This window comes from Schistocerca americana, chromosome 6, assembly GCF_021461395.2.
Source record: "Schistocerca americana isolate TAMUIC-IGC-003095 chromosome 6, iqSchAmer2.1, whole genome shotgun sequence".
Taxonomy (NCBI): Eukaryota; Metazoa; Arthropoda; class Insecta; order Orthoptera; family Acrididae; genus Schistocerca; species Schistocerca americana.
Genome location: NC_060124.1, coordinates 85,695,549 through 85,709,854, shown reverse-complemented (window position 1 = coordinate 85,709,854; position 14,306 = coordinate 85,695,549). Strand labels below are relative to the sequence as shown.

Here is a 14,306-nt window from a genome sequence, read left to right as displayed (position 1 = left end):
TGGTTACTGGGAGTGTTGTGCAAGGGAATGGGATCAGCGAACATCATGTGGAACAAGTGCGACGGTCAAAGTCCACAGAAGTCAGTGCGACAGGCAGCACGAGAACTTCGTATGAAACGTTCAACAGTGCACAAAGTGCTTCATCAGCGATTGCGTTTGTACGCATATAAAGTGTAGGTTGTGCAAGAAATCAAGCTTGATGATCGACCAAAGTGAGAAGAATTTGCATGTGTCATGTTAGAGCGCATTGCCATGGACGAGACATTTTTATCACGCGTGATGTTTACTGACGAGGCAACCTTTCACGTGTCAGGGGCTGTCAATCGTCACAATGTGCGCATCTGGGGGTCCAAAAATCCACATGCACCTAGGGAACACATGCGCGACAGTCCGAAAGTTAATGTGTGGTGTGGTTTGATGATAAATCGCATTGTTGGGCCGTTTTTCTTTCAGGAGCCGACTGTGGATGGAGCCATCTACCTGGACATGGTGGAAAAATTTGCTGTGCCACAGATAACAGACCTGCAGCCAAATGTGATGTTTTAACAGGACGGTGCACCACCCCATTGGAGCCTTGATGTCCGAAAATTTTTTAATGACACATTCCCACAACGATGGACTGGCCGTGGATGTCCAATTCCTTGGCCGCCACGTTCGCCCGACATAACCTCCCTCGATTTTTTCTTGTGGTGTTATGTGAAAGACCGAGTGTACGCTACACCAGTAAAGTACCTGCAAGACTTGAAACAGCGCATAAGAATCGTCATGAACTCTGTCACAGAACAGATGCTCCGCAACACATGGCACGAAATCGATTATAGACTTGATATTCTTCGCGCTACCCGTGGCGCCTATGTTCAAGTGTACTGAACCGTCCACCTGTGTATGAAAACTTGATGAGCTGTTGTATGATTTCCCTGTATTTGTTCGTCAATAAATTATGTTTCCTCACAGATTTTATGAGTTCAAATGTTGGAGTCTCTTTGTGACCACCCTGTATTTGGGGTGGTCTGTCTTAGGTGCTTAACCGTGTGTATGTTTCACCTTGAAGCGTAGGACAGCATTCAATGAAAGTTTCTCGCCTTGCCATAGTAATGTAGGCCTATAACTCACATTCTGAAGACCCCCTAGTAAGAAGAAGCGACAGGACGATATATGTGTTAAGACTTAAGAGTTCTAGAGAGATTTTTATAGGTGGAAAACTGTTGGGGAAGACAGTGATTGGAATATACCCAACAAATAAACGAGGATGTTGTGTGTAATTGCTTCTCTGAGATGAAGACTTTAGTAACAGGAAATCTACCATCTTGTGGATGATGTGCAAAATCGGTTATCCCTATTGCTTGTTTGATTCCCTAGTCAGTTAATGAGTAATACGCCAGGGGAACTGCTGTTGACTCAATTGGCAGGAGTAGGCGATCGAGACAAGGAAGTCGCCCATGTAAAAGGGGCTGGGAGTGTGGTCGGTCGTTAAGCGGCTGCCGTGCGGACCGGCAGAGAGCACAGAGCAGATGTCTCCCGCAGGCGAAGTGGGGGAGGCGACAGGGGCCATCGACCGCGCGTCGCTCATGAATAACGCGCGGTGCGTACCCACTGGAGGCTGCGGCGGCGGGCGACATCTGCTGCCCTAATCCTGTAGCTTAGAGACGACACGGCTGGGTCTCTTCCAGATCTGTGCAGCAGAAAGATACCGACCACATAGGAAATGGCTGGGGACCTGCTCAGACACGAGGGACAGAGACCCACACAGCAGAGATTGACACCACCTGTCGTACTGGGATAGGTAGCCGTTGCTATATAAGTGTCATGTTGCCGGCTGCCTGCCTCATACGCTGTATAAACAATACATGATCTAACGCCAGGGTAACTTTGTAAATGCGCACACCAACAATAGGTATGGAAATTATTAGAATCTCAATTCTCTGTGACAGGTAGAATGACAACCAGAGAGTATTAGAGTTGTTCATGTTTACTGTTGTTGCCAGGCCTGACAGGGTATATAAGGGGCGTGAACGACGTTAGATGTTCAGGAATCACCGCAAAGGACAGGAAGTGCCGCGTAGTCGTTTGAAGTACTCTTATCAGTTCCTGACAGTTTAAAAGTTGCCTCGTTGTTGGTCTCCACTTGGAAAGCTAGTAGAATGATGCAACTTCTACACTATTGGCCATTAAAATTGCTACACCACGAAGATGACGTGCTACAGACGCGAAATTTAGCCGACAGGAAGGAGATGCTGTGATATGCAAACGATTACTTTTCAGAGCATTCACACAAGGTTGGCGCCAATGGCGACACCTACAACGTGCTGACATGAGGAAAGTTTCCAACCGATTTCTTATACACAAACAGCAGTTGACCGGCGTTGCCTGGTGAAACGTTGTTGTGATCTACATCTACACTTATAATCCGCAAGCCACCCAACGGTGTGTGGCGGAGGGCACTTTACGTACCACTGTCATTACCTCCCTGTTCCAGTCGCGTATGGTTCGCGGGAAGAACGACTGCCGGAAAGCCTCCGTCAGCGATCGAATCTCTCTAATTTTACATTCGTGATATCCTCGGGAGGTATAAGTAGGGGGAAGACATATATTCGGTACCTCATCCAGAAACGCACCCTCTCGAAACCTGGACAGCAAGCTACAGCGCGATGCAGAGCGCCTCTCTTGCAGAGTCTACCACTTGAGTTTGCTAAACATCTACGTAACGCTCTCACGCTTACCAAATTACCCTGCGTAAGAAGGAGAAATGCGTACCATCACGTTTCCGACTTTTATAAAGGTCGGATTGTAACCTTGCGGTTTATCGTATCGTGACACATCTGCTCGCGTTGGTCGAGATCCAATGACTGTTAACAGAATATGGAATCGGGGGGTTCAGGAGGGTAATACGGAACGCCATGGTGGAACCCAACGGCCTCGTATCACTAGCAATCGAGATGACAGGCATCTTATCCGCATGGCTGTAACGGATTGTGCAGCCACGTCTCGATCCCTGAGTCAACAGATGGGGACGTTTGCAAGACTACAACCATCTGCACGAACAGTTCGACGACGCATGCAGCAGCAGGGACTATCAGCTCGGAGACCATGGCTGCGGTTACCCTTGACGCTGCATCACAGACAGGAGCGCCTGCGATGGTGTACTCAACGACGAACCTGGGTGCACGAATGGCAAAACGTCATTTTTTCGGATGAATCCAGGTTCTGTTTACAGCATCATGATGGTCTCATCCGTGTTTGGCGACATCGCAGTGAACGCACATTGGAAGCGTGTATTCGTCATCGCCATACTGGCGTATCACCCGGCGTGATGGTATGGGGTGCCCCTGGTTACACGTCTCGGTCACCTCTTGTTCGCGTTGACGGCACCTTGAACAGTGGACGTTACATTTCAGATGTGTTACGACCCATGGCTCTATCTACTCTTCATCTCTTCATTCGATCCCTGCGAAACCCTACATTTCAACAGTTTAATGCACGATCGCATGTTTCAGGTCCTGTACGGGCCTTTCTGGATACTGAAAATGTTCGACTGCTGTCCTGGCAAGCACACTCTCCAGATCTCTCATCAGTTGAAAACGTCTGGTCAATGTTGGCCGAGCAACTGGCTCGTCACAATACACCAGTCACTACTCTTGATGAACTGTGGTATCGTGTTGAAGCTGCATGTTCAGCTATACCTGTACACGCCATCCAAGCACTCTTTGACTCAATGCCCAGCGTATCAAGGCCGTCAATCGCATGTCAGTTCTAGTATAATATATTTGTATAATAGTATAATATATTTGTCCAATGAATCATCTGCATTTCTTCTTGGTGTAGCAATTCTAATGGCCAGTAGTTTACATATGTGGGGCATTCAGTTGTAACACTGGCTCATTGTTAGGCTACATGGGAACGTGAGGGATGCGCATTACAGTCTCGGCACATTTGCATCTCCTATCCGAGAGCAGTTAATGGACTCCCTGCAACGGTGTGACATCCCGCACAACTAATCGGAGTCTAGTGCAACGAGACCAGAGAACTACCGTCGCATGCGTGGGCTGTCATTAACACTATAACTCCAGCGACAGCGTTTGTTGTGTTGTCGTGACCAGGAAGCATGAACTGCTGCTGGTGACTGGCATAACATTATGTTCAGCGATGGATGGCCATCGTCGACGAATACTACGGCGACCTGAGGGGAAGTCCATTTCAGAGTTTTGGAGAGGTACAGTGATGTTATTCCTGATGTCATGGTGCGAGAACTCATCGGGTAGTGGCTGGGGCAGTTCTCAAGGCCCAACGGTACGTCTCGTACGTCCTGCGTCCCCGTGCGTTGCGTGTGCCGCCATTTTTCAACAGGACAAGGCTGGACTAAATAAGGAACATGCCTTTATGAACTGTCTGCGTAATACTGAGATACTCCTGTGCCCAGTGAGATCCCGAGATCTGTTTCTGTGGGATCAGCTCCGTTCAAGTACAGGATATCAAGGACCAGTTACAACAGTTGCGGAACATATTGCTTCTTGAGAGGAAAAATGGCTTTAGGACCCCAGTTTCCTACCGAAAGCCAGAATGCATCCAGGCCATAGAGGGTGCAATATCATACTCCATCGTAAAATTCTACTTAAACTTGATTCGATTTTGTAATCACTGAAATACTGTCACATACCCTCTCACCCCGTGAAATTTCATTCCGTTTTCACCTCTTCTTCAGAGTACTTCACTGTATTTATCACGCAGTGTATTTTTACCGGAATCCTAAGACATTTAATGCCAGTAATTCATAAGTTTCCAATAATAAGACTCGGTGACAGTGTCCAGCAGATTTATTAACGTTGTCTAGAGTACTGTGACCAATAGTGACGGCTTCTGAGAAGACTTGAGTTCTGGATGCAGGGTTCAGCAAAATTAAAAATGTGTGTACGTTTGTACAACAAAATAAGGAAGCATACAAGACACTCCAAATGAAATTGGGAGAGGCAAAAGACTAATTGGTTAGTTTCACTCCTTGCTAAGGAAATTACAAAGTAAACGAAGGTTTTGCTGCAGAAGTATGTCGTAGAGAGTATCCCCACATGTGGCGCTGAAATTTGGGAGCTAAACAAAAAGGAGGATTTGCAGAAGAGGTCGTCGCATCCACCGACTGGAACACGTCAGTAATGAAAGAGCACGGGAAATTGCAGGAGGAAAATAAACTTCATGATCCCACAGTTAGCTAAATATTAGTTACGTAGCGGCACTTCCAATGAATGAATGTTATCAATGGCCAAATAGAACCTATGAAAGCACACGAGCTGAGAGAAGAAAACGTGGAAGACCATCTAGAAGATGGGTGCAAGATGTTGCAGATGACATGGATTCAAGAGGCCTTCAGGGAGATTGGACAATTTGGATATGGTGGAATTGAAGGCGCTGACAGTCGACAAGATGATTTTTTCCACCGTGTACAAAATATAGGGATTCATCGATGAGAGGATACAGAACAAGAAAGGTCTAATGAACTTACATCAGGAAATGCATGGTTTCCATGCTATAGACCACTTATTCAATCATACTTTGTTATAGAGACTGCGGTCTAATACACACTGCATAATGCTGCCAGTGTTACAGTAAGTATGGTTTCCTTCTAGACGTTGGTACTGGTCCTCATACGTCATTACACAGGCAGTGTTGATATTACTGGCCATAATTCGAAAAACAAGTAGGTAATAAGTTACCCTAACCTTCCGTCCGCTATCCGACCAGTAGGGCATGGTGTAGATTTGCCGGTTCCCGAACCACCAGATGATTTAAATTCTATTCCAACAGAAGTGTTTTCTGATGTACAATCAGATTTAGATGAACCAGATGATGATGAATTCCCTCGTAATACAGAAAGCTGAATTTCTTGGCTCTAGATTAAAAGAAAAGAACTTCCTGGCCGTTGGAACTAGCATATACATGTATAGGAGGAGAGAGCAGCAATTTTCCAAGATTTTTCAATAAGAAGGTGATTTAGTGCACTGCTCAGACATTCCCGGTCTGTTGAATGAGTTTGGTATTGAATACAGAAAGGAAGACTCGAGGCTGTTTATTGATTAATCCAAAATTTAAAGGGTGTTTTATTACACAATGGTAACACGTATGCATCTATAACTGTTGGACATTCTGTACATATGAAAGAAAGTTATGAAAACCTAGAAGCGCTAAATAAAATAGGCTATTCTGTTCATGGTTGGATGACATTTGGCGATCAATAAGTATCATGAATGCTTCTTGGTCAGCAAGGTGGCTTTACCAAATTTCTATGTTTCTTGTGTGAATGGGGCATTAGGGCTAGGGATCAACACTAGTGCAGAGAGAACTGGCCTGTGAGGGAGTCTTTAAATCCTGGTGAGAAGAACATTCTACGCACATACCTTGTAGATCTAAAGAAGTACTCCTACCACCTCTACATATAAAGTAGAGATGTACCATGTTTTAAGTATCTCTGCCAAAAGTTTCCACTCCTTTCAGAAGCTAAACTAAAAGAAGGCGGCTTTGTCGGACCTGGCATTAGAAAATTTATGTTTGATGTTAACTCTGAATTCACAATGACCTTAAATGTGAAAGAAGCATGGGTATCATTCAAGCAAATCGGTACATATTTCTTAGGACATGAAAAAGACCCAGAATATATTTCTATTACAGCTACAATGTTAAAGAAGTTTTAAAACTTTAGGGTGTTTAATGAGCCTGAAAGTTCACTTTTTGAACAGTCGCCATGATTACTTCCCGGACAATATGAGAGATGTTAGTGAGGAGCAAGGGGGACTACTGTTGGTCACTTCAGCGAGAAGTTCAGCAAGCGACTCGTCGTAGTAAAAGCTACACAAGAAGCTTCAAATAAAAAAGAGAAAGAAAACACAAATCATTTCTAGCTGACAAATGAAACCTCTATTAATACATATCATTGTTTTAAGTAGCTTACTGTAAATACAAACCATGCATTGTGTTGTAACAATGCATTTCATTAATTTCCCTGTTTACTGTATAGCATAGGATTTTTACACTAGATAATAAAAATCATGTTGCTCGAAAAATATAAGTGATACAAAAAAACTAAGGCTAGATTTGGATTCAGCTCATAAAAATCTACAAAGATCAGCTACCAAAGTAAAAAAGTTTTTCAAAAAAGTTTTCGTTGGCCTGTGTTATCTGTAAAACACGGTTGATATATTGTTAAACAAACAGGTTGAGTGAAAAGAAAGTTATATTGGTGGGTCCTGCCTTCTACGTTTTCCTTAATTCCATTAAGTACCACGTATCTATCATCAGTGGGTTTTTGCCGTTTTCTTGTTACCACATGCTGTTTAAATTTAATGTAGTTATTTTGTTTCACAGTTTGTTACTTTTGCTGGTTTCCCCCTTATTTTCATTTTGGAGGCCTACACTAAGTATCTTTTCTTGTTACTGTTTACAAAAGAAGAGAACTGGTTTCTGTTGTTATAAGTTTTGTGCATCCACAATTGCTCACGTGTGTTTTACGTTGCTCATTCTGTGTAAATCTCTACCAATATGTCTTGTGTTTTTTTACTGTTTTGTGAGGTTTCTTATGGCTCTTAGTATTTCAGCATTATTTCTTAATTTTCAGGCTTCTGAAATTCTGATAGGATATAATTATTGCAACTCTTCTGTCATTACTCGGCATCAGCCTGTAGAGAGCTAGTCATATTTCGTAACATCTCGTAATGTGTTATTTCTGCATTTCATAATATGCAATTTTATTGTAAATATTATTAGTTAGTCCACAAGTTTTTGCGGATTGTTTTAGCCCATTGTCTCGAATCATCCCTCCTATTTGAATTTTTTTGGCCTTTGCACATGAAAAATTATTATTAGGTATTGAAAAGTAAGTGGCCTTTTAGTTTTCATTCTGTTGTACAAACGGTTTCCAGATATTCAATCTTATAACTATATATAGCGTGGTTTATTACGTTGAATGCCCAAAAATTATACAAAGTCACATAGTGCTGCAGAACGTCGTTCTGGTTCACATTAGGACCATCAACGGAACACAGTCTGTTAAAGCGAATTGCGTCTCTTCGTGAAGTAAGTATGTTCAACAGGCTAACTATTTTGCTCAAGAGTTTATACGTAACACTGATATTACCACTCCTTCTCTTGATGCACACCTGAAATTACTCGTGGGGCTTGCAGTCTTTTCAGAGCAAAGCTCTGCTTCGCATATTTAATTAGTAATTTTAAATTGCGTGACAGTGGTATTTGTGCACTAATCTTCTTACTTGATAGCTACAGATTTTTTATAGATATACAGATATTTTTACTTAATTACAGATTCCATCACCATGTCCAAGGTACAGCAAAACCAAGTAGAACATAAACTCGAGCAAAACTCGCAAGTATGTGTGTGTGGGATGGCGGAGGGAGGGGGAGGGGGGAGACACGAGTGCTTATGGGTTAATGGATACCCTGAGTTGCTAAACTGAACTTTTAGTTCTGCTTAATGCGCTCTCCTGTTAGCTATAAAAAATGACAACGATATTGACACTTCAGTGTTATACGTTGAATTATAAATAACTGGGTATGCTATTTTTTACTTTCTTGTGGTTCGTGAATGACTTACCTTCATAAATTCGACGCTGGACTCCAGCGGATTATCGAATCGGAAGAGCAGCAGGAAGTTTTCCTCCATTGGCAGCAGCTGGGCGAGCTGCAACAAGAGAAATGCAAAGTGCGACAATGAGATTTAGAAAAGTGTAAATACTAAAATAATTGACAGAGGAACTGAAAGAGAAACTGAACACTACATTGGAGAGGATAATTCATTTCTCTCCTTTAACAGTAATCGGTCATAAGGGGAACATTCATAATCTCAAGCTTTTATCACTTACGGCGCCCCATGGATCTTATTCAAGCAGCTCAATGCTAATGGCACTGTGGGTGGATGATTTTTCATCAGCGGAAGGGTAGTAAATGGGACGATAATTCGTATTCCTCATGTTCCATTTAGAAGCTGAAATAACTAAAATCTGTCAAAGCGGTAGGAATAAAAAATCATCATATGTTTAGAACACCGTAAGCGTAACTCACTGAACGTTGGTTATTTGAAATGCGAAACACTGCGAATGACACTGTTTACATAAAATTCAATGTATTAGCTGAATTACCGTATTAGTGGCTGAATCGTTTCGTTGACAATACAACCAGCAAAAATATTATTACTACTGGCGTCATAATTTTTTACTTTCTTGAGGCTATCATTTAATGTGAGAAAAATGTGATCTCGTCTGGGCAAGTTCTGGTGAACAACTAACCAACGACACCTACAGCTTTTCCAGACAGGACTGACCAGAGGAAATTTGGATAAAAAATACAGCAGGAACGAGAACACTCTCTTTTCAGTACTGGAAAGAATGGAACACCTTGACCGAGAAGTTGATATACTTTCTAATTTATTTCTATAAAGACTGAGCTACACGACCGACACATGCGAAAAAAAAAATAATGTTTTGTCCTCTCATAGAAACGAACTATTAGCTACAAAGCATGACAGTAACTTACCACTTCAACAATTAACGTCTGTCACAATTCCACAAATAGTACCCTGAAGATAAAACTTTATCGCGCTGTCAAATTTATTGTAAACAATATACTGTTTTAAAAAAGAAAACTACAATTCAAAATATAGATTATGATGTTCAGTTTAATCTATACATAATTAGATATCAGCTGTCACAGGAAGACCTGCGTCAAACAGGAATGGCTTGAATGAAAATGATTAATTGGTATAATAGTAATTAGGGTTATTTTTTGCGCTTTACTGTAGCTAGTTGCTAAGACACGTGAATTTTGTGTTTTATTTTACCAGATTGCAAACATTCCTAGCTTGGTTTGATAATTCCCAGGTGCTATATACACACACGAAATGCAAGTTACTTATCGACATATACAACGACTTAGTAGAAATACAAGTAACTATAAAATATATACTCTAAGGCAACCGCCGTGAAAGCATGGGCGCAGAGAGTGTCAGACGGGGGTGGGGGGACACAGGCTTTCATTGAAAAAGTTGTGCTCGCAAAACTTGAAAAGTAGTCGGCTGATCGCTTTGAAATTTTTATACACAACGTTGCATTTGAGTATCAGCGAGTCTTTAAATATATCCATTTCTAAACTATACGAAATACATAAATAAATATGTAATATTTAAAAGGGAACCGTTGTCACTAAAAGTCTCGAAAAGTTCTTGACCGATTTACTTAAAATTTTAATCAATACTCTATTGAACACTCAGATGGACATAGACTACATATTTTTTTTAAACAACAACGTACAGGTTTTCTGTTAAAGCCGATTACGGGAAAGAAAATGCTCTGATTTTATCTGTTGTAAAAAAGTGCGGTTTTCATTCTTTCATAGCAGGCAGTTTTAACTACGATACTGGTGCACTTAAACCATTAGACAATTTATTTCTGTCATACGTATCGTTTCTTATTACACATATTTTTAATTTGTGTACACAACAGTATGGTCTTTTGTTTTCTTCGTCAGAGAATGTCTTCACAGAAAACAGGAAAGTTGTATATCGGTTTGTGATTAGACTGTTACCACAGAATCTTAATTTGCAACAATAAGGAACAAGGCTAAAGGTGAAAGAATGGGCAATGGAAGAAGAGAAGGACAGAGGGATGGTAAGAAATGGATGTAGAGAGCGGAAAGGAGGAGACAGATATATATATATAGAGAGAGAGTGAGAGTTGAGGGGGGGGGGGGGGGGGAGTGCAGGCAGGAGGTGCTGGAGAGAGATGGGTGAAAAGAAGATGAACAGAGAAGAGGAGGAAAGAGGTAATGGATAAACGTAGGGTGAAGGAGGAGGAGCTGGACAAAGAGAGTGGGAGGAGGAGATGGAAGGAGACAAGGAGACAGACGGAAGAAGAAGATAAGGAAGCGTATCCGATTTTCATACATATTATAAATGTATGATTTTCTTTTATTTCTTTTCCATCTAACCAGACTGAGACACAGCAACGCGTGGCCAGGTACAACTAGTATTTTATATGATGTAAGAAAAAGACTTCTGGTGAACAAATACTGCTGGCATCAGATTCGCGTTTCCATGAGCCAAGTTAGGAAGCGTGCTTTCTTATTCCACAAGACCTATCCGGTAGGACCTGTCAACAGGAATCCCGAGAAAAGCCGTGAATAATATTTAGTCGCACAGCGTCTGTCACCGATTATCCGCAGGGATAGCGACATACCTGACATTTAACAACCACTATTGACAATAAGTCTGTTGACAATGTGACTGTCATTCCTTGCAACGCTGACTACAGGAGTAGACTGTTAACCACATCCACTTTGACTGTCCACTCGATTTCAACCAGGCTTCTGGATGTCGGTTCGAAGGTAATGAGTTAGTTAGAAGTTCGATTCTATTGCGTGTTCGGTGGAAACAGTTAACCAGATTTAAAATAAAGTGATACATGTTCCCCCATTCCCATGGGTAAGTGGCTGATTCGCTGTGGGAACAAGAGATCCCAACGAAGTGATTCTCCAAACGTCGCTTCTTTTTGGGAATCTGTAGTTCAAATAAGGTAAATAATTAGAATTCATCTTTAGCATCTTCCTCTGTTCCTATAAGCAACATTAGTTCTAAGCCCAAATGGAAATTGCGGAAATATCAAGTTTATTATTTGACATTAGAGTTTATCAGCATTATTTAGAATATTGAGGAACGACCATAATGTGTCCTTTGTTTGGAGATTTTAACCAACGACAACTTGAAGCCCATAAAACTAAAGGAACATATACAGACAAAACATCCAGACGATGTTGTAAGCCCATCCAGTTAATTAAGCATCATGACCAACAACTAAAAGGAAATGTCAGATTCCTCAAAAAACAAATATCAGTTCCTAAGAAAGCACCAAGAGCATCCGTAGAAGTAGGTATCCCACTTAATTGCAAAATCCAGATCACTACATATTATTGGTCACAGATAAATTCTTCCTGCAGCCGTCAAAAAGTGCGAAATCATAAATGCAGAAAGATTTAGCAAGATTCTGAAGTCCACACCGATCTCAGTTAATCCAATGGCTCGTCGTATTGATGCAGTTGCCACTGATATGAAAAATCAGTTGCTGCCATGTCTTCATGATAGCGCAAAATTCGCTCTGCAATTTGTTGACAGTATTGATAACGGAAATCTTTTGCAGCTTCTTGTTTTTGTATGCTGCTCTTATGATCGTGCTCTTTCTATTTCGTAAATTTTTGGAAGGAAGGTCTACAGGAAAAGATATTTTCTTTCTCGTGAAGTCCTTTTTAGTTGAAAGCAAGCTGGCGCGTACAAATAGTTTTGGTACACGTACCGTTGTGGCGGAAACATTTGCCGCAACTAAAATGGGGTTCACTGCCAGAGTGTGCGCTGTTTCTCCTGTCATATTCACACATTGCCTAATATAAAGGGAGGCAATGGCTTCTAAAGTAGTACAACGGAAAGTTAATATAGCTGAAGTATGCAGTCAGTGTTGTAATTCTTGTGAAAGCATGAGCTTTAAACAATAGCCCATTTTCCATTATTTGCGAGGAGATTGATTCTACTCATGACTCGCTCCTATAGCACACGGAGGTACTTTCGCTGTGCTTGCTAAAGTTCTTCGTCGAGGCATGGAGCTGGGTGTATGCTCCATTCGTCTTTTGTTAAATCCAAAGCATTGTGCCTCCCCATGCAATGCACATGAAATCATCCAGAAGACACATGTGAGTCCAGCGTCACTCGAGGTTGAATGCCTCCTGGTGATGTTGCGGGCACGTGGAAAAGTAAGGAAAGCATGTAAGCGGGAGAGAGACGAATGGGCAGTCATTATACCGAACATCGGGCCGGAAATGCGGAGATCTACTGATCTAAGCAGTTTTGACAAAGGGGACATTCTTATGGCGCTGCAGCTGGAACTAAGAATCTCTGATGCGGCGAAGATGGTCGCCTGTTATGGTAGTACTGTCGTGAGCAGCTATGGAAAGTAGCTGAAAGATGGTGAAATAACGATTAGGCCGTATGGTATTGGACGACCACGTCTCATCACTAAACTTGAACCTCTGAGGATCCCCCACTGTGTAATCCAGGATAGGCAACGATCTGTAGCTGATCTGACTACAGAGAACAGTGTTGGTGTAGGCACAACTGTTTCGTAGAACACCATTCAAAGCCCACTGTTGAGCTTGGAGCTCTGTGTCACACGACCAGTACGTGTCCCTGTGTTGACCCAACGACATCATCATTTATGATTGCTGTGGGCACAGCATCACTGCAGCAACGTGCTGTCTGTCGAATGAATCACATTCCTTGTTACAGCGGGTCGATGGTTGGGTCCTTACACGCAGTCGTCCAGGCGAATGTCTGCACCATAGATGCAGGTCGGTGAGGGCAGAATTATGCTGTTGGGTACGCTGAGTTGGGCGTCCATGGGATCTGAGGTGGTAACTGAAGGCATCATGACATGACTGCAGTGAGGTACTTCAAGCTTGACGTCCGCCCCTTCATCTCCCCCCCCCCCCCCGTCACTACGGTGGTGACGTCTTCCAGCAGGATAATTGTATGTGCTGCAAGGTCAGAATCGTGCTACAGTGGTTTTAGGGGCATTGTAGTGAACTCTCATTCACGTCTTGGCCAGCAAATATGCGTGATCTGTAACTACCAGTACACATGTCGCGCGCCAGCTGCGTGCCCGGAAAATACCATCGCGTAATTTGAGGGGAATTGCTTGACCTGTGCATAGATGTCTAGTGCCACATACCTCTGGAATCTGTCAAGGACTTGTAGAATCCATGCCAAGCAGAATCTCTGCTGTACTGTTTTTGAAAATTGGAACAAGACGATACTAAACAGGTGGTCATAATGTTTTGGGTTATTGGTGTAATTAAGGTGAGCATAAGCAACAGAACCAGCATTATGCAGCATTCTTCGTCCGTTGTTGTGGAATTCTGCACGGGTAAATGTCTCATATTCACGCTTGGTGTGTTGAATGTGTGCTTTGCAATTACCCACCAGTTTTTCAGTCACTGTTTTTTGTGTGGGATTAAGGAGCTTTGGGATTGCTTTTCTGATAGACCTGATGGTCGATGAATACCATTTCGTCCTATCAAGTAGCACTGCTAATCAACTGAAGCCACTAAACAGAATATCCAAAGTTTGTGTTTTTTATCATTCCACATTTTCTTTTGATAAGTTATTGTGTTTAAATGAAATATTGTTTCTGCTAGGTATCTTCCATTCAAATTAAATATTCAATGCGTCAATCCCCATTTTAGGATATGTAGCTACGACCAATAAAAATTAACGG

General features: G+C 42.2%; 1 protein-coding gene across 2 annotated transcripts in view; it reads right to left on the bottom strand.

The window, feature by feature from the left end:
- Positions 1-14,306, bottom strand: part of LOC124619434 (calbindin-32) — a 747,279-nt gene that overhangs the window by 171,372 nt on the left and 561,601 nt on the right. For both annotated transcript variants that reach the window (XM_047145810.1, XM_047145811.1), the window contains exon 4: positions 8,591-8,677. In XM_047145810.1, coding sequence (XP_047001766.1) covers positions 8,591-8,677 — 87 coding nt within the window. The remainder of the gene's footprint in view (positions 1-8,590; positions 8,678-14,306) is intronic.